The sequence below is a fragment of the Pristis pectinata genome, chromosome 8 (genome assembly GCF_009764475.1).
Source record: "Pristis pectinata isolate sPriPec2 chromosome 8, sPriPec2.1.pri, whole genome shotgun sequence".
Classification (NCBI taxonomy): Eukaryota; Metazoa; Chordata; class Chondrichthyes; order Rhinopristiformes; family Pristidae; genus Pristis; species Pristis pectinata.
In genome coordinates, this window is record NC_067412.1 from 12,766,707 (window position 1) to 12,792,776 (window position 26,070).

The 26,070-nt window shown below is 45.6% G+C and overlaps 1 protein-coding gene across 1 annotated transcript; it reads left to right on the top strand.

Annotated features, from left to right (window-relative positions):
* The first annotated feature begins 958 nt into the window (after positions 1-958).
* On the top strand, positions 959-25,355 carry hapstr1a (HUWE1 associated protein modifying stress responses a). The gene is made up of 4 exons (XM_052021372.1): positions 959-1,308; positions 9,229-9,309; positions 14,624-14,902; positions 22,500-25,355. Exons 1-4 carry the CDS (start codon positions 1,098-1,100, stop codon positions 22,742-22,744), a joined length of 816 nt encoding a protein of 271 aa, XP_051877332.1. The 5' UTR covers positions 959-1,097; the 3' UTR covers positions 22,745-25,355.
* The last annotated feature ends 715 nt before the right edge of the window (positions 25,356-26,070 follow it).

The following is a 26,070-nucleotide window of genomic DNA, read 5'->3' on the forward strand; positions in this document are numbered from 1 at the left end:
CATGAAATGCTTTCCCCAGATGGATCACAAATCAAAATGGCAACTCACCACCATCTTCTCAAGGGACAGGCCAGTGACACCAACGTCCCAAAGAAGAGGATAACAACAACATGACTTCGAATTTTCTTACTAGATATTTTGAGATTTATTTTAAAAGAACGTAAATGGTACTCGATAAGTTCAAATCTTGCTTTCTAAGTTACACCACAAAGCCCAGTTAATCAACATGTCCAGATCACGTGACTCACTGCCTGTCCCGGACCTGGCGAAGACTCTCCTTTCGCGCATGCGCACCGCCCGACCGGACCGTTCGAGAAGCACTGACGCAAGACGTTGGCCCCGCCTGCTACGTCATATACTTCGCTTCCCTCCCCCCTCCCCCCTCCCCCCTCCCCGGACACGGCGTCACGACGCATCCACGCACGGGGAGAGCCTGCTCGCTCCGCCCCTGGAAGAGAGAGAGAGAGAGAGAGAGAGAGAGAGAGATCGAGGGGGAGGGGAAAGGGGTTGACGCACGTACGTACGTCCTCGCCCCGCCCCGCCCCGCCCCACTGGACAAGCGTCACACGCCGTCCCCGGCCCGCCCGCCGTCACGTCATGCAGAGTGACGCGGCCGCTCACCAATCGCCTGTGGCCCGTCACCAATGGGGAGAGCAGACGAAGGAGGCGGGAGGAGAGCGGGGTTGGAGGTGGAGGAGGAGGGCGGAGGAGGAGGAGGTGGGAACGCTGCGCGGTGTGGGGCGGCAGCTTCCGGCCATCACGTTAGGGGTGTAGGGGCGCGGCGGACGGCGCGTCCCTTCAGTTTAATAACGTCAGCGAAAAGTGCAAGTGGGCCGATTGTTGACGGCGCCGACCAGGTTTTTAATGGTGTCTGTGTTGGGGGAGGGGGGGTGGGGCTTGTGTGAGTTTAGGGTGTGGGGGGGGAGGGGGTGGGGCGGGGTGGAGAGACTGAGGGAAAACAGCCAGAGCTGAGGGGCAAAAATCATATAAAGCAATAAATTATACAGCGAAAAAATTACTAGAGAGAAAATTACTGGCCTCCCTCCCCCTCCCCTCCCGTCCCTCGGCAACGGGAACTCGAGGCAGGGTGGCCTGTGATGGAGGATAAGAAGGACGAGCGGGAGTCGGAGATCCAGGAGCACTGTCCCGAGCATTGGTTCTCCAAGTGGGAGCGGCAGTGCTTGGCCGAGAGCGAGCAGCAGCAGCAGGCCGAGGCCGACAGGGCGTCGCTGGAGCAGGAGCAGAGCCAGCAGAAGCTGTGGCACCTCTTCCAGAACTCGGCCACCGCCGTGGCCCAGCTCTATAAAGGTACGGCGGCGGGTCAGGGGCAGTGGGCAGGGTCCGGCCTGTCAATTCCACCCCCCCCCCCGACTCCCCTTCATCATCATCCCCCCCCCCCCATTCTCCTTCATCATCATCCCCCCCGTTCTCCTTCATCATCATCCCCCCCCGTTCTCCTTCATCATCATCCCCCCCGTTCTCCTTCATCATCATCCCCCCCGTTCTCCTTCATCATCATCCCCCCCCGTTCTCCTTCATCATCATCCCCCCCGTTCTCCTTCATCATCATCCCCCCCGTTCTCCTTCATCATCATCCCCCTTAATCCCCATCATCATCATCATCCCCTTCCACTCCCCATCATCATCATCATCCCCTTCCACTCCCCATCATCATCATCATCCCCTTCCACTCCCCATCATCATCATCATCCCCTTCCACTCCCCATCATCATCATCATCATCATCCCCTTCCACTCCCCATCATCATCATCATCATCATCCCCTTCCACTCCCCATCATCATCATCATCATCATCCCCTTCCACTCCCCATCATCATCATCATCCCCTTCCACTCCCCATCATCATCATCATCATCCCCTTCCACTCCCCATCATCATCATCCCCTTCCACTCCCCATCATCATCATCCCCTTCCACTCCCCATCATCATCATCCCCTTCCACTCCCCATCATCATCATCCCCTTCCACTCCCCATCATCATCATCCCCTTCCACTCCCCATCACCATCATCCCCTTCCACTCCCCATCACCATCATCCCCTTCCACTCCCCATCACCATCATCCCCTTCCACTCCCCATCACCATCATCCCCGTCCTCTCGCCATCACCATCATCCCCGTCCACTCCCCATCACCATCATCCCCGTCCCTCCCCATCACCATCATCCCCGTCCTCTCGCCATCACCATCATCCCCGTCCACTCCCCATCACCATCATCCCCGTCCACTCCCCATCACCATCATCCCCGTCCACTCCCCATCACCATCATCCCCGTCCACTCCCCATCACCATCATCCCCGTCCACTCCCCATCACCATCATCCCCGTCCACACCCCAACACCATCATCCCCGTCCACATCCCCATCACCATCATCCCGTCCACTCCCCATCACCATCATCCCCGTCCACTCCCCATCACCATCATCCCCGTCCACTCCCCATCACCATCATCCCCGTCCACTCCCCATCACCATCATCCCCGTCCACTCCCCATCACCATCATCCCCGTCCACTCCCATCACCATCATCCCCGTCCACTCCCCATCACCATCATCCCCGTCCACTCCCCATCACCATCATCCCCGTCCACTCCCCATCACCATCATCCCCGTCCACTCCCCATCACCATCATCCCCGTCCACTCGCCATCACCATCATCCCCGTCCACTCCCCATCACCATCATCCCCGTCCACTCGCCATCACCATCATCCCCCGTCCACTCGCCATCACCATCATCCCCGTCCACTCGCCATCACCATCATCCCCGTCCACTCGCCATCACCATCATCCCCGTCCACTCGCCATCACCATCATCCCCGTCCACTCGCCATCACCATCATCCCCGTCCACTCGCCATCACCATCATCCCCGTCCACTCGCCATCACCATCATCCCCGTCCTCTCGCCATCACCATCATCCCCGTCCTCTCGCCATCACCATCATCCCCGTCCACGTCGCCATCACCATCATCCCCCGTCCACGTGTCGCCATCACCATCATCCCCGTCCACTCCCAATCACCATCATCCCCGTCCACTCCCCATCACCATCATCCCCGTCCACTCCCCATCACCATCATCCCCGTCCTCTCGCCATCACCATCCTCCCCGTCCTCTCGCCATCACCATCATCCCCGTCCACTCCCCATCACCATCATCCCCGTCCACTCCCCATCACCATCATCCCCGTCCTCTCGCCATCACCATCATCCCCGTCCTCTCTCATCACCATCATCCCCCGTCCTCTCGCCATCACCATCATCCCCGTCCTCTCGCCATCACCATCATCCCCGTCCTCTCGCCATCACCATCATCCCCGTCCTCATTCGCCATCACCATCATCCCCGTCCTCTCGCCATCACCATCATCCCCGTCCTCTCGCCATCACCATCATCCCCGTCCTCTCGCCATCACCATCATCCCCGTCCTCTCGCCATCACCATCATCCCCGTCCTCTCGCCATCACCATCATCCCCGTCCTCTCGCCATCACCAACATCCCCGTCCCTCTCGCCAACACCATCATCCCCGTCCTCTTCGCCAATCACCATCATCCCCGTCCTCTCGCCATCACCATCATCCCGTCCTCTCGCCATCACCATCATCCCGTCCTCGTCGCCATCACCATCCTCCCCGTCCTCTCGCCATCACCATCATCCCCGTCCTCTCGCCATCACCATCATCCCCGTCCTCTCGCCATCACCATCATCCCCGTCCTCTCGCCATCACCATCATCCCCGTCCACTCGCCATCACCATCATCCCCGTCCACTCCCCATCACCATCATCCCCGTCCTCTCGCCATCACCATCCTCCCCGTCCTCTCGCCATCACCATCCTCCCCGTCCTCTCGCCATCACCATCCTCCCCCGTCCTCTCGCCATCACCATCCTCCCCGTCCTCTCGCCATCACCATCCTCCCCGTCCTCTCGCCATCACCATCCTCCCCGTCCTCTCGCCATCACCATCCTCCCCGTCCTCTCGCCATCACCATCCTCCCCCTCCGCTCCCCATCGTCGTCGTCATCCTCCCCCTCCGCTCCCCATCGTCGTCGTCATCCTCCCCCACCGCTCCCCATCGTCGTCGTCATCCTCCCCCTCCGCTCCCCATCGTCGTCGTCATCCTCCCCCTCCGCTCCCCATCGTCGTCGTCATCCTCCCCCTCCGCTCCCCATCGTCGTCGTCATCCTCCCCCTCCGCTCCCCATCGTCGTCGTCATCCTCCCCCTCCGCTCCCCATCGTCGTCGTCATCCTCCCCCTCCGCTCCCCATCGTCGTCGTCATCCTCCCCCTCCGCTCCCCATCGTCGTCGTCATCCTCCCCCTCCGCTCCCCAACGTCGTCGTCATCCTCCCCCCTCCGCTCCCCAATCGTCGTCGTCATCCTCCCCCTCCGCTCCCCATCGTCGTCGTCATCCTCCCCCTCCGCTCCCCATCGTCGTCGTCATCCTCCCCCTCCGCTCCCCATCGTCGTCGTCATCCTCCCCCTCCGCTCCCGCATCGTCGTCGTCATCCTCCCCTCCGCTCCCCATCGTCGTCGTCATCCTCCCCCTCCGCTCCCCATCGTCGTCGTCATCCTCCCCCTCCGCTCCCCATCGTCGTCGTCATCCTCCCCCTCCGCTCCCCATCGTCGTCGTCTTCCTCCACCTCCGCTCCCCCTCGTCGTCGTCATCCTCCCCCTCCGCTCCCCATCGTCGTCGTCATCCTCCCCCTCCGCTCCCCAACGTCGTCGTCATCCTCCCCCTCCGCTCCCCATCGTCGTCGTCATCCTCCCCCTCCGCTCCCCATCGTCGTCGTCATCCTCCCCCTCCGCTCCCCATCGTCGTCGTCATCCTCCCCCTCCGCTCCCCATCGTCGTCGTCATCCTCCCCCTCCGCTCCCCATCGTCGTCGTCATCCTCCCCCTCCGCTCCCCATCGTCGTCGTCATCCTCCCCCTCCGCTCCCCATCGTCGTCGTCATCCTCCCCCTCCGCTCCCCATCGTCGTCGTCATCCTCCCCCTCCGCTCCCCATCGTCGTCGTCATCCTCCCCCTCCGCTCCCCATCGTCGTCGTCATCCTCCCCCTCCGCTCCCCATCGTCGTCGTCATTCCTCCCCCTCCCCCCCGTCATCCTCGTCGTCATTCCTCCCCCTCCCCCCGTCATCCTCGTCGTCATTCCTCCCCTCCCCCCCGTCATCCTCGTCGTCATTCCTCCCCCTCCCCCCCGTCATCCTCGTCGTCATTCCTCCCCCTCCCCCCCGTCATCCTCGTCGTCATTCCTCCCCCTCCCCCCCGTCATCCTCGTCGTCATTCCTCCCCCTCCCCCCCGTCATCCTCGTCGTCATTCCTCCCCCTCCCCCCCGTCATCCTCGTCGTCATTCCTCCCCCTCCCCCCCGTCATCCTCGTCGTCATTCCTCCCCCTCCCCCCCGTCATCCTCGTCGTCATTCCTCCCCCTCCCCCCCGTCATCCTCGTCGTCATTCCTCCCCCTCCCCCCCGTCATCCTCGTCGTCATTCCTCCCCCTCCCCCCCGTCATCCTCGTCGTCATTCCTCCCCCTCCCCCCCGTCATCCTCGTCGTCATTCCTCCCCCTCCCCCCCGTCATCCTCGTCGTCATTCCTCCCCCTCCCCCCCGTCATCCTCGTCGTCATTCCTCCCCCTCCCCCCCGTCATCCTCGTCGTCATTCCTCCCCCTCCCCCCCGTCATCCTCGTCGTCATTCCTCCCCTCCCCCCCGTCATCCTCGTCGTCATTCCTCCCCCTCCCCCCCGTCATCCTCGTCGTCATTCCTCCCCCTCCCCCCCGTCATCCTCGTCGTCATTCCTCCCCCTCCCCCCCGTCATCCTCGTCGTCATTCCTCCCCCTCCCCCCCGTCATCCTCGTCGTCATTCCTCCCCTCCCCCCCGTCATCCTCGTCGTCATTCCTCCCCCTCCCCCCCGTCATCCTCGTCGTCATTCCTCCCCCTCCCCCCCGTCATCCTCGTCGTCATTCCTCCCCCTCCCCCCGTCATCCTCGTCGTCATTCCTCCCCCTCCCCCCCGTCATCCTCGTCGTCATTCCTCCCCCTCCCCCCCGTCATCCTCGTCGTCATTCCTCCCCCTCCCCCCCGTCATCCTCGTCGTCATTCCTCCCTCCCCCCCGTCATCCTCGTCCTCATTCCTCCCCCTCCCCCCCGTCATCCTCGTCCTCATTCCTCCCCCTCCCCCCCGTCATCCTCGTCCTCATTCCTCCCCCTCCCCCCCGTCATCCTCGTCCTCATTCCTCCCCCTCCCCCCCGTCATCCTCGTCCTCATTCCTCCCCCTCCCCCCCGTCATCCTCGTCCTCATTCCTCCCCCTCCCCCCCGTCATCCTCGTCCTCATTCCTCCCCTCCCCCCCGTCATCCTCGTCCTCATTCCTCCCCCTCCCCCCCGTCATCCTCGTCCTCATTCCTCCCCTCCCCCCCGTCATCCTCATCAACGTCCCCCTCCCCCCGTCATCCTCATCAACGTCCCCCTCCCCCCGTCATCCTCATCAACGTCCCCCTCCCCCCGTCATCCTCATCAACGTCCCCCTCCCCCCCGTCATCCTCATCAACGTCCCCCTCCCCCCCGTCATCCTCATCAACGTCCCCCCCGCTCCCCTTCCCCTCCTCATCAACGTCCCCCCCGCTCCCCTTCCCCTCCTCATCAACGTCCCCCCCGCTCCCCTTCGTCGTCTTCCTCATTATCATCATCAACCCCCCCGCACCCTTCCCTCCCCCCAACCCCCCGCACCCTTCCCTTCCCCCACCCCTGCACCCTGTCCCATCACCCCCACCCTGCCCCACCATCATCAGCCCCTGCACCCTACCCTCCCCATCACCCCACCCTGCGTCCTTCATCACCCCCAACTCCTGTCTCCGCCCCTGCCACCTGCCCATCCCCCGATATCAACCTCTCCCCATCATCGCCCCCACCCTGCCCCCTACCCCTTCATCATCCTGCATCATTAACACCCTACCCCCTCATCAGCCCCACTCCCTGTCCCCGTACCCCACATCATCAGCCCCTAACCCCCTCCCGCTCCCTTTCCCGAAGGACCCTGTACTCCTCCCTTCCATGTCATCGAGTTGTTCCACGTGGGAGCAGACCCTTTTGGCCAACTCGTCTATGCTGGTCATGTTGCCTACCTCAGCTTGTCCCAGTTGCCTGCGTTTGGCCCATATCCTTCTAACCTTTCCTATTCTTGTACGTGTCCAAATGTCTTCTAAATGTTTGAATTGTATGCTACTGTCCCACTGCCTCTGGCAGTTTGTTCCATATACTCTGTGTGGAAAATGTCACCCTTTGGGTCCCTTTCAAATTCTTTCTCTCTCACCTTAAATCTATGTCCCCTTGTTTTAGACTCCCTTGCCCTGGGGAAAAGACCGTGACTATCCACCTTATCTGTGCCCTTCATGTTTTTAAATACGTCTATAAGGTCAACCCTCAGCTGCCTCTGCTCCGGGGAAAGAAGTCTCAGCCTATCTAGTCTTTCTAGTTCAAGCCCTCCAGTCCTGGTAACATCCTTGTGAATGTTTTCTGCAATCTTTTCGGCTTAACGATATTATTCTTATAGCTGGGCAACCAGATCTGCACACTGGTGTGATCTCACCAACAACTTGTACAGTTGCAACATAAACGTCCCAAATCCTGTACTCAATGCCTTGACTGAAGGCCTCCTTCACCACCCTGTCTACCTGTGTTACCACTTTCGAGGAACTATGTACCTGTACTCCTAGGTCTCTGTTCTACCATACTCTCCAGGGCCTTGCCATTTATGTGTAAGTCGTGCCCTGGTGTAACTGACCAAAATGCAACATCTCTCACTTGTCTGCATTAAATTCCATCTGCCATTCCTTGGCCCACTTCCGCAGTTGAACTAGATCATGTTGTGATCCTAGAGAACATTTTTCACTGTCCATTACACCAACAATTTTGGTGTCAGCTGCAAACTTATTAACCATGTTAACAACATTGTCATCCAAATAGTTAATATAGATGACAAACAACAGTGGATCCAGCGCTGATCCCTGTTGCACGCCACTGGTCACAGGCCTCCAATCTGAAGAATGACCTTCCATTCCCACTCTCTCTCTCCTTGCATCCACCCAATGTTGTATGCAGTTGTTTAGCTCACCTAGATCCCATGTGATCTAACTTTCTATGTAGGATCTTGCTCTCTGCAATCTTCATTATCTCTTCAAAGATTAATCAAATTTGTGAGAGTCTATTTTCCACATTCAAAGCCATACTGACCATTCCTAATCAGCCATTGCCTTTCTAAGTGTAGGTAGATTCTGTCTCTCAGAATTTCATTGAGTCACTTTCCCACCACTGATGTTTGGTTCACTGGCCTGCAGTTCTCTGGCTTGTCCTTACAACCCTTCTTTAATAAAAACACATTATTCACTCTGTCTTCTGTTACCTCACCCGTTTCAAAAGATGATGCAAATTTCTCTGCCAGTGCCCCTGCGATTTCTTCCCTTCCTCCTCTCAGTGTGCCTCCTCCCCCCATCCCTCCTCATCTCTTCACCCCTCCCCCCCTTCTTCCCCCCCCTCCCCCACTTCTTCCCCTCCCCCCTTCCCCCCCCCCCCCCCCGGCACGGTGCCAGCGGTCTGTGGTGGGGGGTGGGTTGGCAGTTCATGTAGGGGAAGGGGGAGAGAGACTAAAAATTGTAAGGTCATGTTTTATTTCTGCAGGTGTACTTTAAGTGAGCTGGGAACTATGTAACCCAATCTTTGACGTTATGGAAGTGGGTGGGTCGTTAGTATTATGGTGGGATGCACACAGACAAAATTCAAAAGATTGTTTTACCAATTGAGATGGTTATAAAAATGTTTGTAGTCATAGTTGCAACCCCTTTATGTGTGTTTGTGTGGGTTGGGTGTTAATTTTGTAAGAACTGAAGTCGGGACGCTGTCTTGTAGGACGTGCTAGCATACACAGGAAAAACAACAGAAGGCGTGATTTATTTCCGAGCGTGGATTTAATTAGAAGAAAAAACATTTTAATGTTTGAAATCGCCTGAGTTTTTTAAAATTTTTTAAAAAACAGACGCAAGCAAAATGGCGAAATCAAACATGGCCGGCGGATTCTCTTTCCTTTTCTAAGTGTATTATAGTTGTCTTTTTGAGGAGCAGTTTGCGTTTAATGCACTTCTAACTTGCCTTTTAACCCTTCTTCCCTCTCCTTAAACCCCCTGCCCTTTCCCCTCCCTGCGTGGCCTTCGTAGATCGAGTCTGTCAGCAACAAGGACTGTCACTTTGGGTCCCGTTTCAAAATGCCGCTTCGGCTGTCACCAATGTGTATAAAGGTAATATTCAAATCTTTCTTTTTCTCAGCATTGTCTGGATTCGTGTATACTTGTGTCTCCGCACTCCAATGCAATGGGGTTGACATTTCAGGCGTCGGAGCTTAAAAACAGCCGAATGAAGTAATGTGCAACTAAATGTAATGGCATTTCCTAATAACTGCCAGTAGCGCATCTGTGAAGTATCAGGATTGAAAGTGAAATACTGAAGTTTCATGTAGAAGTTTGCTCAATTCTTCTTCTTTGGATGTGACTGAAACTTCTGATGAATTGATTTTGACAATTACACCATTTCAAATGAATCTGCATAATTTTAGCAAATGAGCTGAGTGCTGTTTCCAGTTTTTAAGTGACTCAAGGGCCGAGTCTAGAACTCTCTTCCTCTTCCCGTACTCCCCTCCCCTTCTTGTTAATTTCCTTGCATGACTCATGATTCTGGATACCCAAGACAGCCAAAACAAGACTTTTGCAATACATTTCCATTCTTGCATCAAGCATTTTTCGATTAATGCTATTTTTGTTAGCTGCCTTGGGTTAATTTTTAAAATTTATAATTGTGCTAAAAGTAAATAATAAAGGAAATTACTTTTCATTTTCCTTTAAAGAAGAATTGTACTCAAATATAACATTAACATTAGCGATATGGGGTGACTTTTTCTAAGCATTAAAGTGTGCAATTAAAATTACATCAGCCTCAGTTGTGTACATTTAATCTATTGATTGCTTTGCAACTAAAGCATTTCTATAATTGAAGCCCGTTGTACATGCCATAATTTGTTATTTTTATAAATTATGCAGAACCTTTACCAAACAATTGTAGAAAGTCTTAATAGCCAACTGGAAACTTGCTGAATTTCCCTTTTATGTTTTTATACTCGTATTATACTCGTAGTTGTATTCTGCCTGTATTTGGCTGTCCCTATTTGCTTTCTAAATGCTATGCTGTTTTAGTAAATCATTTGTTATCAGCCCTTATGTGCATCAACCTTAACATAGTATGCAAGATTTCCTTACTAAATACTTTGCCTAATCTTACAATAAAAAGGACAAATTACAGAGTTATATAAAAGAAAAATAAACACGTGTCCAACTGCTTCATACTACAGCGTGTTGGAGTGTAAAACTTAGCTACATTTGAATCATTGCCTTTATATTTGCACACAGCTGAATACGGGTCTTGTCTGTTTCATGTGTAGTGTTGCTGATCATATTACAGTCGCATGTACATGATGCATTCTGAGCACAAAGGAAAAGAATACTTGAAATCTGATACAAAATATGGCTGAAGTATTTTTTTGAGATTTTAAATAGTTCAAATCAAGTAATTTGAAAAATGGTAAACGAAGTATTTAATTTGGATTACCCAAGTTCACAGTAATAAATATAATTTGTAAGAGCAGTATTTACCAATAGATTGAGGGTTGAAAGATGAGATTAATCTTTACTGGTAACATTGTGTTGTTGTACTAGTGTTATTAATATAAAAATATCCTAGCGATCATCATTTTGCCAAAATCAACACGTTTTTGATTTGCACCCAGTAGCAATGATTTTGCTAAATTAATTTTAGTTGATCAAGGGAATTATATGTTGTGTGTTCTTCCAAATTGTTGACAAAGTGAATACAGTTTTAACATGTCAATTGGGGAAGAGATTTTAAGATCATAAGAGACAGGAGCAGAATTAGGCCATTCAGCCCATCGAGTCTGCTCTGCCATTCGATCGTGGCTGATTTATTTTTCCCTCTCAACCCCATTCTCCTGCCTTCTCCCCATAACCTTTGACACCCTTACTAATCAAGAACCCATCAACCTCCACTTTAAACATACCCAATGACTTGGCCTCCACAGCTGTCTGTGGCAATGAAATCCACAAATTCACCACTCTGGCTAAGGAAATTCCTCCTCATCTCTGTTCTAAAGGGATGCACCTATCCTGAGGCTGTGCCCTCTGGTGCTAGACTCTCCCACTACTGGAAACATCCTCTACATGTTCACTCTATCCAGGCCTTTCAATATTCAATGGGTTTCAATGAGATCCCACCACACCCCCCCCCCCCCCCATCCTTCTAAACTCCAGCAAGTACAAGCCCAGAGCCATCAAACGCTCCTCATATGTTAACCCTTTCATCACCTGGATCATTCTCGTAAACCTCCTCTGGACCCTCTCCAATGCCAGCACATTCTTCCTTAGATATGGGGCCCAAAACTGCTCACAATACTCCAAATGTGGTCTGACCAATGCCTTATAAAGCCTCAGCATTACATCCTTGCTTCTATATTTTAGTCCTCTTGAAATAAATGCTAACATTGCATTTGCCTTCCTTACTACCGACTCAACCTGCAAGTTAACCTTTAGGGAATCCTGCACTCAGACTCCTAAGTCCATTTGCACCTCTGTTTTCTGAATTTGCTCCCCATTTAGAAAATAGCCCACGCCTTTATTCCTTATACCAAAGTACATGACCTTATATGCTGTATTCCCTCTGCCACTTCTTTGCCCATTCTCGCAACCTGTCCAATCTTTCTGCAGACTCCCTGCTTCCTCAACATTACCTGCCCCTCCACCTATCTATGCAAACTTGGCCACAAAGCCCTCAATTCTGTCATCCAGATCATCAGCATATAATGTGAAAAGCAGATCCAACACTGGCCCCTGCAGGACACCACTAGTCACTGGCAGCCAACCAGAAAAGGCCCCTTTTATTCCCGCTCTTTGCCTTCTGCCAGTCAGCCAATCTTCTATCCACGCTTGTACCTTTCCTGTAAATACCATGGGCTCCTATCTTGTTTAGCAGCCTCATGTGCGGCACCTTGTCGAAGGCCTTCTGAAAATCTAAGTAAGCAACATCCACTGACTCTCCTTTGTCTATCCTACCTGTTACTTCCTCAAAGAATTCAACAGATTTGTCAGGCAAGATTTCCCCTTAAGGAAACCATGCTGCCTTCGACCCAAAACTTCCATGTGCCCCAAAACCTCATCCTTAATGATGCACTCTAACATCTTACCAACCATTGAAGTCAGGCTAACTGGCCTATAATTTCAGGTCTTTTTCCTTCCCTACCACCTTGAAGAGTGGAGTGACATTCGTGATTTTCCAGTCTTCTAGAACCATTTCTGAATCTAGTGATTCTTGAAAGATCAGTACCAATGCCTCCACAATCTCTTCAGCTACCTCTTTCAGAATGCTGGGGTGTAGTCCCATCTGGTCCAGGTGACTTATCCAACTTCAGACCTTTAAGCTTCTCAAGCACTTTCTCCTAAGTAATAGCGACTACACTAACTTCTGCCCGCTGATTCTCTCGAATTTCTGGCATGTTGCTGGTGTCTTCCACGGTGAAGACTAATGCAAAATACTTACGCAGTTCATCCGCCATTTCTTTGTTCCCCAGCACCATTATCCAGTGGTCCGATGTCCACTCTTGCCTTTTACTCTTTATATATCTGTAAAAACTTTTGTTATCCTCTTTTATATTATTGGCTAGCTTACCTTCATATTTCCTCTTTTTTCCCCTTATTGCTTTTTTTCAATTGCCTTCTGTTAGTTTTTAAAAGCTTCCCAATCCTCTAGTTTCCCACTAATTTTTGCAATATTTTATGGTCTCTCTTTTGCTTTTATACTGTCTTTGACTTCCCTTGTCAGCCACGGTTGCCTCATCCTCCCTTTAGAATGCTGCTGCTTCTTTGGGGTGAAATGATCCTGTGTCTTCAGAATTACTCCCAGAAACTCCTGCCATTACTGCTCTACCGTCATCCCCGCTTGGGTCCCCTTCCAATCAACTTTGGCCAGCTCCTCTCTCATGTCTCTGTAGTTACCTTTACTCAACTGTTCTACCGATACATCCAATTTTAGCTTCTCCCTCTCAAACTGCAGGGTGAATTCTATCATATTATGATCACTGCCTCCTAAAGATTTCTTTACCTTAAGCTCCCTAATCAAATCTGGTTCATTGCACAACACCAAATCCAGAATTGCCTTTTCCCTAGAGGGCTCGACCACAAGTTGCTCTAAAAAGCCATCTTGTAGGCATTCTACAAATTACTTCTCTTGGGATCCAGTGCCAACCTGATTTTCCCAATCTACCTGCATATTGAAATCCCCCATAACCACCATAACATTGCCTTATTACATGCCTTTTCTATCTCATGTTTTAATTTGTACCCCATATCCTGGCTACTATTCGGAGGCCTGTATATAATTCCCATCAGGGTCTTCTTATCCTTGTAGCTCCTTAACTCTACCCACAAGGATTCTACATCTTCTCATCCTATGTCACTTCTTGTTAAGGATTTGATTTTGTTTTTTACAACAGAGCCACCCCACCCCCTCTGCCCACCTGCCTGTCTTTTTGATAGGATGTGTATCCTTGCTTATTTAGCTTTCACAACATGCGTGCATTCAGATATAACACCTTCAATCCTGTATTCACCACCCTTGTTCTCAAATTTGTCTCCCATGTTAACTGAAGTTAAATTCTTATCCCTTTCTAAATTTTGTCTTATTCTTTATTCTGGAGACTTCAGTAACCTCTCGTGCACTCTCCTTCCCTTTTACTTTATCCCTACTATTTAGTTTAAAGCCCTATTCACAGCCCTAGTTATGCGATTCGCCAGGACCCTGGTCCCAGCATGGTTCAGGTGGAGCCCGTCCCATCGGAACAGCTCCCTCCTTCCCCAATACTGATGCCAATGTCCCACGAATTGATACCCACTTCTCCCACACCAATCTTTGAGCCACGCATTTAACCCTGAGATCTTAACAAATAACTCACCAATTCTGTTTAATCTGTGATTTAAGGATAGTACTGAATGATCTACGTGAGACAAGTTGTGCATCACTGGAAAAGATTCTGTATTACACTTCAGATTTCGACTGTTTCTTGAGTTTTCCCCCATATAGATGTATACAAAAATGGTCTTGCCACAACTCATTGTCAGCATACAATGTTACAACCAGATGCATCTTGGCTCAATCAAAATATAGTGCACACAAGTATTATAGTTTTATTTCAAAATCCAATTACCCTAAGGAAGTACTAGCTCTTCATTGGTTTTCAGTAACATGTTAAGCAGTTCTAGACTGCAGGCTTAAAAACAAAAGTGTGTAGTGTGGTTGGAAATAACCTTGCTCTAATTATGCTTAATCAAGTAGCTGTATCTGTTTGAGGCCTTGCAGAATTGGTTTCAAACTTCTTCCCTAAGTTCTGAAATGAGGAAGTAAATTGGTTCAAGAGCCGAATTGATATGGATAAATATGGTATATAGAATTTTAGTTTGGAATGTACCTGGCTATTCTGAGAAGTTTTTTTTGTTTCAGAAAGTATTGAAGCTCAACGCAGAAGTTATGATTTAGGAATTCAGGTCGGTTATCAACGACGTAATAAGGATGTGTTAGCTTGGGTAAAAAAGCGGAGACGAACCATTCGGAGAGAAGATTTGATCAGCTTCTTATGTGGAAAAGCGCCACCGCCACGCAATACCAGAGCTCCCCCTAGACTGACAGTTGTAACCTCTCCCACCAGAACACCCACAACAGAAACTAGCTCATCTGTAGAGACGGACTTGCAGCCTTTCCGTGAAGCCATTGCACTACATGGTAATTATGCTATTATGTGATTAAGCTCTTGGGAAAAGAAGATCCTGGTTTCAAAGAAGCTATTTATCTTTTGATATTCACTTGCTGAACTTCAGTGTTATTAGATTGATATCTCAATTTTGAGTATAGAGTAGTTTAGTTGGTGGTATGATAACTGTTGCTATATTGTAATGTGTACCTTCATTAATTGCATCAGCTGCTCTTCTATTATAATAAGCATCAATTAAAATAATACGAGTGAAATGGGAAAGGTTTAAATGCATTTTAAGGTTTGCTCATGTTTTGTAGCACACAGAATTGTGTGCTTTTATTGTTGGTAATGCCCTTTTAAGGTTCTATGAAATTCTGTATCATATTGCAGATTTGGCACCCTTTTCATCCAGAAAACAACTTTGGAACTTGGTATTGAGTTATGTTTTGCCATACGGTTGGAAATTATATAAATTTGGTTTAATCTTGTTTATCAAAATATTTTTAGTTATTTAACTTTTTTTCTGGCATTTCAATTTAAGGATTGCAGCACTGAATATTTAACACCTCTTGATTTCCTCTCTTTTGACATGGAGTTTTTAATCTGCTCTCTTTTCCAAGTGTGTTTTTTTTTACAATACTTTTATTAATTCTGCAAAGAAAATACAGAGTACATGAATCAAAAGGTACAAGTACTACTAAGTACATTGTGTTAAATCATACTTGAAATCACAATACTCTATATTAATAATCACACATGATAATTAATAACGAGTAAATTGGAATAATTTTATAAAAAAAATCTAAACCCACTACCAAGACCGAAGCTGTTTAATAAAGGAAAGGACAAGGAAAACCCCTTGATACATGGTGATATCAGCCAATATCTGTATTTTAGCCACCAAATCAAAGGTTTTGAAAATAATTCAAAAAAGGTCCCCACAGCATTTGAAAATCTAAATTAGATTCAGAAATTGAACAATGGATCTTCTCTAAATTTAGGTATGACATAACATCTCGTAACCATTGCGCATGAGTAGGCGGAGTGACTTCCTTCCATTTAAGCAACACAGCCCTCCTGGCTATGAGAGAAATAAAAGCCAAAATTTGTAGGTCAGAAGTGTCCAAAGTTGTATCTTTTTCTCCAACAATCCCACATAATGCAGTCAAAGGATTAAGTTTAAAATTTATTTTAAAGAGCACAGAAAAGTTTGAAACACCTCTGTCCAATTTTTTTTAAGACTCTGACATGTCCAGCAAATGTATTTTTAAAGCTTGTGTATTTCAGTTTTTGTTTGTCCATTCTAGTTCTATTAATATCACATGATATCCTCATGCCAAGCATTAATTTATACGATCATTACTTTAAACACTTCAAGAAGTTTTCTTGTCTTTGCTGAAGAACTTACGAAGTTTTGTACTTTATCATGGATGGTTTGTCGCATTCTTTCTTTGTGGAAGTAAACTTTCCTGGTTATTTTAAATTTAGACCGTTTTGCTTTAACACATTAGATGAAATTTTTGACAATACCATTTAGAATTCCATGATGGTGCGTATTAATTGGATTTGACATGTTAGGGAACTAATTTAACAAGGACTTTTGATGGTCTGTCTGGTTTTATGACTGGACTGTTACTACCATTTTCAGTTGTCACTAAATTGTAGTAGAATTACTCTCTCTATTTTGATCATTACTTGCATCAAGGGAGGGCAGTAAAAATGAGTCAAATGAATAGAACAAAATCAAAAAATACTAAACTGAGTCCATGCTGCTAGGTTTTATTAACTGCTTTTATGACGCGCACCCCCCCCCCCATATACTTCATAATTTTAAATTTAAATTCTTTGTAATTATCCAGTGTTTCTAAGTCTTTATTTCCTGTTTCCTTTTTGCCTGTTACCTTTTCTAAACCCTGCCCATTCATGTGGGCTAATTCAAATTTTGGAAATGGCCAGATGTAAATTGGTATGAAGTTTATTAAGAAGATTGGCCATGGAGGGAAGAAGTCAGCAGAACATAATGGGTGTCAATTGCTTGTTGGAAAAATTGGTAGGGGGTAAAATGGTTGCAAATTTTAATTTTGAGTACATGTGTGCGAGTAAAGTGCCACTATTGTCTGGGATTTCTTTAATTGGTCTGATACTCAGTTGTGTTGGTGAAGTTTATCCGAGAGCTACTTTTTAGAGAACTTGTAGGCTGAAACTAGTCACTGAGCCAGGCCAGGAAAGAAAATGCTGTTTAACCTTGCTTTTGTATCGCATGTCCAGTCTTTTGTTTGCTGCATGCTTTTGTAATTTGGTTAGATGCTAGTTATCTTGCATTTCTTGATATTGTGTAATTTCCCTGAAAGATCCTTAATCTGAATTAGGTATGGGCGGAAAAAGCTTTATGCAGTTTGTCATTTTATGTTTATTTTTGAAAAAGAGACACAGGCAGGTATAGATTGGTCTGTTTATAATTGGAGAAATATTTAGTCACTTAGAAGTTTTGTAGCATAGAGGGAAAAGAAATAGCTTGACAAGTTGAAGGTCAGTGTAAACAGTTTGATTATGAAGGATTTAATTTGAAGAGCATAGGGTCATGTTTCTAGGAAATGTACATTTGAGTTTTGATACTTAACAGGTACTGATTTGGATTGCAATGCTCAATTCAATGGTTTACTTGGGGGCGGAGGAGAAGAATTACAAATTGGCCCAGCTTTGTAGTGTTGGTACTTGAGCTTGTAAGAGTGAGATGTATTTGGAAAGAGGGGTTTGGTTTTGGGACATTTTTAGGGGATTGAGGAAATAGGAGTTGGGCTTGGCAGTGCATCTGAACCCCTGTTCAACAGCTTGTCACTTCAGATAAAGACTAGGAGTTTAGTTTTTGTTTAGTTTTTGTGGGAATCCATCTGTGTTCACTCCAGTTAAATGATTTATAACCAGAAGACCTGGCCATAACCCACACTTGTGGCAATTTTAATTCTGCACTGAACACTTAGGCTGGTTCTGACCCTATTTGCATCGAGTTTGAAATCAGAAGGGTGGTCCAGCTTTTCCTCTGCATTGGTTAGTTCAGTGATGTATGTTCCATTCTGTTTACTTGTATTCCTACCCAATTTGATAAATTCCTATGGCCAGTTATTAATGAAATGGACTTTTCTTTTACTGGCTCTGAAATCTGTTTTAGTGTAATATTTTGCCATGGGTATTTTAATTCTGTCAACTTTTGGTTTATGTTCAAATAATGGTATTTTTATTTGAAGCAATTTACTTCGTTTTGCTGAATGTTGACAGCAGTTGCATGTAGAACTGCTGGTACTTCTTTGTGTATTTGCAAGTTTCTGAAATCTTTTAGGTTTGTTGATCAAGCTCTGTCATATTGGCTGAGAAAAGATCCCACTTAACATTGAGACAGGATCTGTGAGCCCATTCATTTGGCTAAGGGCCAATGGGAGGAATAAGGTAGTTTACATTTTCTAAAATACTTTTTTTTTATGTTTAGCTCTTTAAATGTTTGGACATTATTCAAGTATTGAAAAGTTTTGATGGACTTATGCTGGGAAGGAGTGTATTAAGGAGGCAGGACTTTGCCACCAGTCAGACTTTGAGGAGTTTCATGGGCAGTATGTGTCCTGACATGTTTGTGTCATTATGACATTTGAGACTCTTATTACTGCGCATTGGACCATTTGGGCCATCTAGCTCTGCCTTCAGTGTATAAGGACTGTGGGCCCCACTAGGAATATCTGGTCATGAAACTTGGATGAGATGTAGTTTTATTGGAGTCATTAGACTCTCTGGTATCTTGCTGAGCAGATAGCACTAATAGCATTCTGTTAATTTTAGCTAGCCCTTTATAGTTATAAGAGTTCAGTCTTACTGCCTAACATCCACAATATGCACTTGCAGTAAAGGTTGTCAGATACTACTTGTCCTCCACATTTTACACCCCCCTCCTCTGCTGTTCTGTTTAAGCTGAATATCAGAGACTAGAGACTAGGGTTGCCCTTGTTAAATATTGTGATTTGAGCTGAAGGATCCTTCTGAGCAGCTTTATCTCCATTGTCCCATGCTGGAAGCTGACGGGCACAATGGGGACTATAACCTTCCCCATTTCCAAATCAAGAATCCAAATTTTTTTTTCTTCTGTTGTTTTCTGAAGATGGCCTATAAAACATTTCATACTTGACCATCTTTGAGCATGGTAGTTTGCTTGTGGCTATTCTTTTAAGCTTGGAAATCGAGCATTTATTTACAGTGGCACAGCTCATGGAGCCAGACACCTGGGTTCAGTCCTCACCTCTGTTCTCTGTGTGGAGTTTGCATGTTCTCCCTGTGACCGCATGGGTTTCCACGAGGTGGTCTGGTTTCCTCCCACAACCCCAGGGTGTCACAGTTAGTAGGTTAATTGGCCATTACAAATTGCCCTTTGTGAGTGAGTGGTAGAATCTGGGGGAGTTGATAGAATGTAGGGAGAAGGGGATTAATGCAGGATTAGTGTAGATGGGTGGTTGATGGTCAGGGTGCTCAGTGGGTCAAAGGTCCTGTTTCTATGCTGTATCTCTCTATCACAGGGACTCTATTGGTGGCGTCTGTTGATTATGATCTAGGGTTGAACATTTGTAGTTATTTGTAGCTGCTGTAGTTGGTCCAGAATCATGACATCCTGCAAGTCTGAAGTTGTTCACCGCACCTGTAAATGTGGAGATTGGAGACGCTGGAATCTGGAGCAAAAAAACAAACTGCCGGATGATATCACCTGTCCAGAAGAAGGGTCTTTACCCAAAACATCGACTGTCCACTTCCCTCCACAGACACTGCCTGACCTGCTGATTTCCTACAGCAGTGTTTTGTTTTGATACTTGTAAATGTCTTGGATTATGGGATAGAAAGTTTGATGGCCTGAAGGTAGCATTGTAAGGAGTTTGAATGGCAGGGTTAAATTAAAAAGTCTGATAGATTTGAACTGGCAAATTAATTTCAACAGGAACACGGGCAAGAACAGAAGAAAGGTCATCTGCTTTGAACCTAAAATGATAGAACAGAGTACTCTAAATGGGAAAAGCTCGAAGTAGTGGAGGGCAAAAAGATTTTGGGTTTCATTTATGTAGATTTTTAAGATAGGAAAACAAATGGCTAATGATCTCCTGCCCTTTATACCATGGGGACTAGAATGCAGGGACATTGAGCAATAGAAATAAAGCCCTGGTAAGATAACATTTGGGTATTGCCGGGATGTCTGGGTACCATATTTTGGCCTTGGAGGGCGTGCAGAGCAGGTGCATCAGAATGATGCCTTGATGTAAGGGTTTAAATTATAAAAGGTTACATAGAGATTTATTCTGGGGAATTTAGGGTATTTGGAAATGATCTGATATTCTAATTTCATGAAGGGTAACTGGCAAAATGGATTGAGGTTTTTTTTCTAGTTGGGGAACATCTATTCTACCAGAGTTGGATCTTTAGGAGTGGTTTAAAAATTACTTTTGCATGTAGAAGGTAGTATAAAGTTGGAATGTTTTTGCCATGGTAACTGTTGCTTAGCTTTAAATCTGAAGGAGTCAAAGATATTAAACAGCATGAGGGTGGTGTGTGAGTTATGAAAGACAGTAGAGGCATCTGGGTGTCCTCCTAAATGAAGCACAAAGCTAGACTGCGGGCACAGCAAGTTAGTCAGAGAGCAAATGGAAGATTGGCCTTCATTGCAAGGGAGATTAGAGAAGGAAGCCATGCTGCAACTTCTGGGTACTGATAAGACTATATCTAAAGTACTGTGTACATTTATAGTCTTTTAAATGAGGTGTATACTTGCATTGGAAATAGTTCAGAGAAAGTTCACTTGGTTGATTCCTGGGATGAAGTGGTTGTCTCGAGGAAAGGTTCAGCAGGTTGCGTCCATGTGCAGAGTTTAGAAGAATGAAAAGTGATCTTATTCAAACATGGGGGCTTGGCAGTTTATTTTCTCATGAGGAAGCCTAGAACTAGGGACCATAGTTTCTGAAATAAAGGAAGCCTTTTATGATGAGGAGAAATTCCTTCCTTCAAAGTTGCAACTCATTAGAATTGTCTAAGAAGGTGGAGTTGAGTGAAGCTTAGGCCAGGCTATTAAATGGCAGAGCAGGTTCAAGGGGCCATATAGCCTGCTCTTGTGTTTCTTGGGTGTGTATGCAGACTTGGGTTACAGATTAGCTGTGATCTTATTGAATGGCAGAGCAATGTCAAAGACTGAAATGGTGGCCTCCTGTTTCTGTTTACGCAGAATGATTTGTATAAGCAGTCCTTTAGTGGATCTAAATTTGTACCAACTAAGGACAGGGCCCTCACCAGCTTATGAATACATGAACAAGTGTTTTGGGAGATCAGCAGGATGGATTTGCTGGCTGCTGCAGGTAACTTCTGCCATGCGGGAACTCTGTTCACAGCCACATTTCTGACTTTCGAACTGTCTGGGTTATGAATAGTTCACAGGAATTGAACCCTGCTGTTGCATGAGGAAGACCTGCATGCTAAAATTTGTGTTCCTTACCAGTCTTTTGGCTTTGACTAAAACATCAGTATAATGCCCAAAAACATGTTTAGTTTAATGACAACAATCTTAAATGAAGATGACTTTTGTGAGCCAATTGAAATATTTCTTAATTATGTTGGTGAGTTTTGCCAATATTGGCTTTCTTTTTTCATAATGCTAGGAAGCAATTGTACACTGAACTCCTCCATTGCAAACACAAATACTGAAATATTAAATTATGCACAAGACATTTATGTGCCAAATTTGTTATGTAGTCCCTCAATTAACTCAGTAATTATATGCCTATTATTATTGGTTGTGGGAGCTTGTTATGTGCACATAAGCATTCATATTTCCTGTATTACAATAGCAAGGGCTCTTCAAAAGTTGGCCAACTGGAGATCATGAAAGGTGCATTGTAAATGTAAGTTTTTCTCTCTTGTTTCTGGTTCTCCTCTTCCCTGCTTAGTGTCTCAAAGATATAGCTCTTTGGTGTGCTTAAGTTGTCATCACACCCTAAATGGATATTATTAGGTGTAACCCATGGCTTTGAATATTGTCAGATCATTTAATTGTGCAGATCAGTGCAACCAAGGCTACACCTTTTCACTGCATGGAATCTCAGCAATGGTTGCTTAATAGCAACCTAGGGTTAGGCACATTAGCCAATTTCTCCTCTACATAACCCATAGTCAAGGCACCGATTACAACTCTGACTGAGATTGGTTTGCAGTACAGAAAAGGGTGAATCTATTTGGTCTCTATTGTTCAACTTTTTCCTGAGTAATGCACTGAGCTTTTTAAAGAGCCAGACTTCATGTTAATGGATTGTTTTGATGATTTCAAATGAATGTGACAAAATGAATTGGGCTTCTCATGCTGTCAAGTAGTTGAAGCCAGACTACTGAATTGTCATGTTTGGAATACATTTAAATTTTGGTGAGAATTTGCTTGTTACTTACTATTCGTGGGCTTGAACAAGGAAAATAGACAGTGTCAAAACATGCCTAGGTGCTATGAGCCTTCCAGTGATTGAAGTGGATTAACCAACTAAATACTAAAATTATAGTATCAGTGAACCATGCACTGGGGCCATTAACATACCCATTTAACAGTTGTTTTTTTTGTTTTCACAGGCCTTAGTGGAGCAATGGCTAGTATAAGTGTACGCTCAAGTACTCCAGGGTCTCCCACTCATGTAAGTGGTAGCTCTAACTCTTCTCGCAGGAGAAATGGACTCCATGATGTGGATTTGAACACTTTCATATCAGAAGAAATGGCACTCCATTTGGACAATGGTGGCACTAGGAAGCGTTCCTCAGCCCAGTGTACTGATGTGATCACTGATTCCCCAACGCACAAACGCAATCGAATGCTTTGAACTTTTATATTGTCGCCGTGCTACTTGAAAGCCACTTGATACTCGACACTTTCTTGAATGGAAATGGAGGGCCATCGTAACTAGTTTGATTGTGAAAGTACAAGTGAATTCAATAATGATTGCCATAAAGGAAGTTCTAACTAATGCAGTAGATGCCTCTTGTAATTATGGCTTTCCCAGTACTGGTCTTGTGACAGAGGACATCCAATCATTTGTGTAGTAGTTAGCAAGATCATCATAGGTAAACACATTAGGTTCCAAGCTAAAGTGACCTTAACTTTTTTCTCTTTAAGGGAAGGGTGATTTGGATGTTAATTTGGTTAACATGTTAATTGCCCTTTTTATTTTCTGCTGTGTTGACTGCTTGAACAGTTGCCAATGTATCACTGATATTGTCTATGTTAAAATGGCATCTTCTGTCAAATCTACAGACTTCCATTTAAAGCACTGTACTAAGACACTACTGGTTTTTGTATAGTGCAAGTACATAAGTTGTATCAATATTGGATTACTTTTAGTTAGACTCAAGCAGCTGCTAATTCTGTCGATTGTGGAAATGGTGCTATGATGGTCATGCAATGAATACTAAATATCAAAAAAATCAACAAAGATCTTTATTGGATTCACTTCTTGTGTTTGTGTTGCAAAAATACAAAAATACTATTGACTTCCCATAAATTCTAAAATACTCTTGTTATGTTTAAATATATAAATATATATAAATATATGTAATGTGTATATACTAAGCATTTGAATGCTGGTATGATACTCGTTCTACATAATGTAAATAAAATGTGCACACCAAACCCTGGAGTGGATATCCAAAATCAGAACTGCATCATGCTTGGTTTTAAATGTTTTCTCACACAATGGAGTTGGTTCAGATAGTTGGGTAGTTCTTGGAACAGAATCTTTGGTGGGTAGAAAATGACAACTTAGTTGTTTGTGGCCTGCTCACTCTAAAGTTGTCAGCAGTAGTTAGTTAAAGGAGGTTGATATTTTTGTGAAGATACTTGCATAAACTACTTGCATAAATTTGAAGAATTGCTTTTCGTCACGTAATTTGGTAACCTCTGATTGCATTATGTAGTGATGTTTGAAAGAGGAGCCTTGTAATGTCAGATTTTGGGGGAATTTTAACTTCTGAATTTACACTGTGGTAAGCAGGCTTAGCAAAAAAACTTCTGCAATTTACTGTAATTTTAATGGAGATCCTATTTCAGTTAATTTGTGTTTTGGCTTTCAAGTTAAAATCCATAACTGTGGGTCACTATGTAGTCCAACAACTTGCACAGAAACTTGATGTACACACACTAACTCAAGCAATTTGCCCATTTGCACATGCAGATAGTTACTGGTCTTGATGGCTATTTTGATTTGACTTGTTTTCTCACTGGGAAAGCTATGCAAAGTGCAATTTTACTGTTTCAAGTAATATTAACTGGGGGGTGTTGTCTGTTGGCCTCTCCTGCATGTTTGCAGTAGACAACCCAGCCAGCCTAAAAGATGGCTTGCTTTTTAAGCCAGAGGCAGTAGGGATATGCTGCAAGGCAGCACTTTTTCTTTTGTAATAGTTATAATTTTTAGGTAGATTTAATCTTCCATCTCTAGTTCCCTCTTTTCCCCACTCACTCCTCCCATTCACTGACTCCAAGCCAGGCAGAGGCCGTATTGGTAGATATTAGAAACCATGTCACTGGTTTCTAGAGAAGCTTATTTAAAAATGAATTGGAAAGTGCAAGAGGGGGCTTCATCTGATCCTGGATTTCCTAACGAAAATCCACATGGTAAGAACTGAGTACATCTGTTAAATGCTGACCTGTATTAGATTTTTAAAAAATTTATTTTGGTCTCTAGGTTCCTTTTGACATTGGAAATGCTAGGAGCTCACGATGATCAGTTTAGCCTTCAAAAAATGTTTTATGGCCAGGTATTGTGTTAAATTGTTTGTGTGGTTGGTGCGGAGGGGACAGTGTAATGTAAAGCTGCCCGTATATTTGCAGTTTCACTGTTTGAACAAGCATGGTGTTTTGTGGTAGGGTGGGGGGGGGGGGGGGGGGAGCTGGTATTGATCTTTACAGGTTTCTTTTGGGGGGGGTGGAAGAAAAGTAATGTACATTCAAAAAGTGAAAATAAGGCTTTCAGCAGACTTTGCACTAACAGTTTTTCTGTTTACATTTGATTGACATTTACGTGTCTGTTCACATCACATTCTTGCCACAACCCCCTCGATTGATCTTTTGCAGTAGTTTTTTTTTGCCACTTTTCTAGCTAAATGTATAATGTTAAATCTAGGTGATGAAGAACAGTAAGGGATAGGTCACCACCTTTGAGGCGATTGATAAAATTCCATAAATGTTTTGATAAAGTTAAATTTTAATAGTGTTCTGAGAAGGTATTACCAGATACCTTGATGCAAAGGTGCCTGGATGGGTTTCTAAGTTGCACGCTGTTTGCTTTTGAAGTATTTTCATTTGGTGGAAACCACTGTAAACTGTAATTGCCACTTTAAGAATAGGTAACTTACAGTTTTATGCATTAAAAATTTGTATCAAAATGTTACTTTAACTGTAGCGTGCACTTGGAGAAAGAATAAACACCATGCAAATCAGATCTTGATTTTTTTTCCATTGCACTGGTTTACTTGGAAATAATTTTAAAATGGCTTCATTTGGGGAGTAAGTTTTGTCTGTCTTCCTTTCCCCCTCCATTCTCCTGCAGTTGTGCGTCCACTCTGTGAGGGTAGGGACGGAATTGGTAAATTTGAGTTGGAAAATGCCTTCTAAAATGGGGAATTGAAAATGCAATGATCACACCAATCTGGGAAAACTTTTGGTTCATCTTTGCTTTCACCTCCAAAAACCCCAGCCTGTAAGGTGGCCAATCTTTTGCTAACTGGTATATTGCAGTTGCAAAAATGAAGTTAATTTTGGTTTCTGTTAGTTATCCTTGTAGCTGAGGGCATTACTGAAAAAATCAGTTAATGGTACGCTGTTAAGTTCATGGTACTTGTGCCATTTAGTATTCAACAGGTGTAAGTTGTCAATAGAAGATGGCTTTCAAAATATGGCATTTGCAATATAATAAGATTTTAGTTGCAAATGAATTGCTGTTATTTTTTAGTCAATACTCTTGAAAATGCTATAATTTTTAGCCACAAGGACTAGGTTGCAAAGATTTGAACTTTTGGCCTTTCAATCTCCAAATTTTGTTTTACCCTGTACACTCGAGTATCTCATTAATAAATATAACTGCACTTCCAGAGTGTCTGATTTAACTATAACAGTAATAAAGATCTACGAATTGTGTTGTGTCCAGTTTCCATG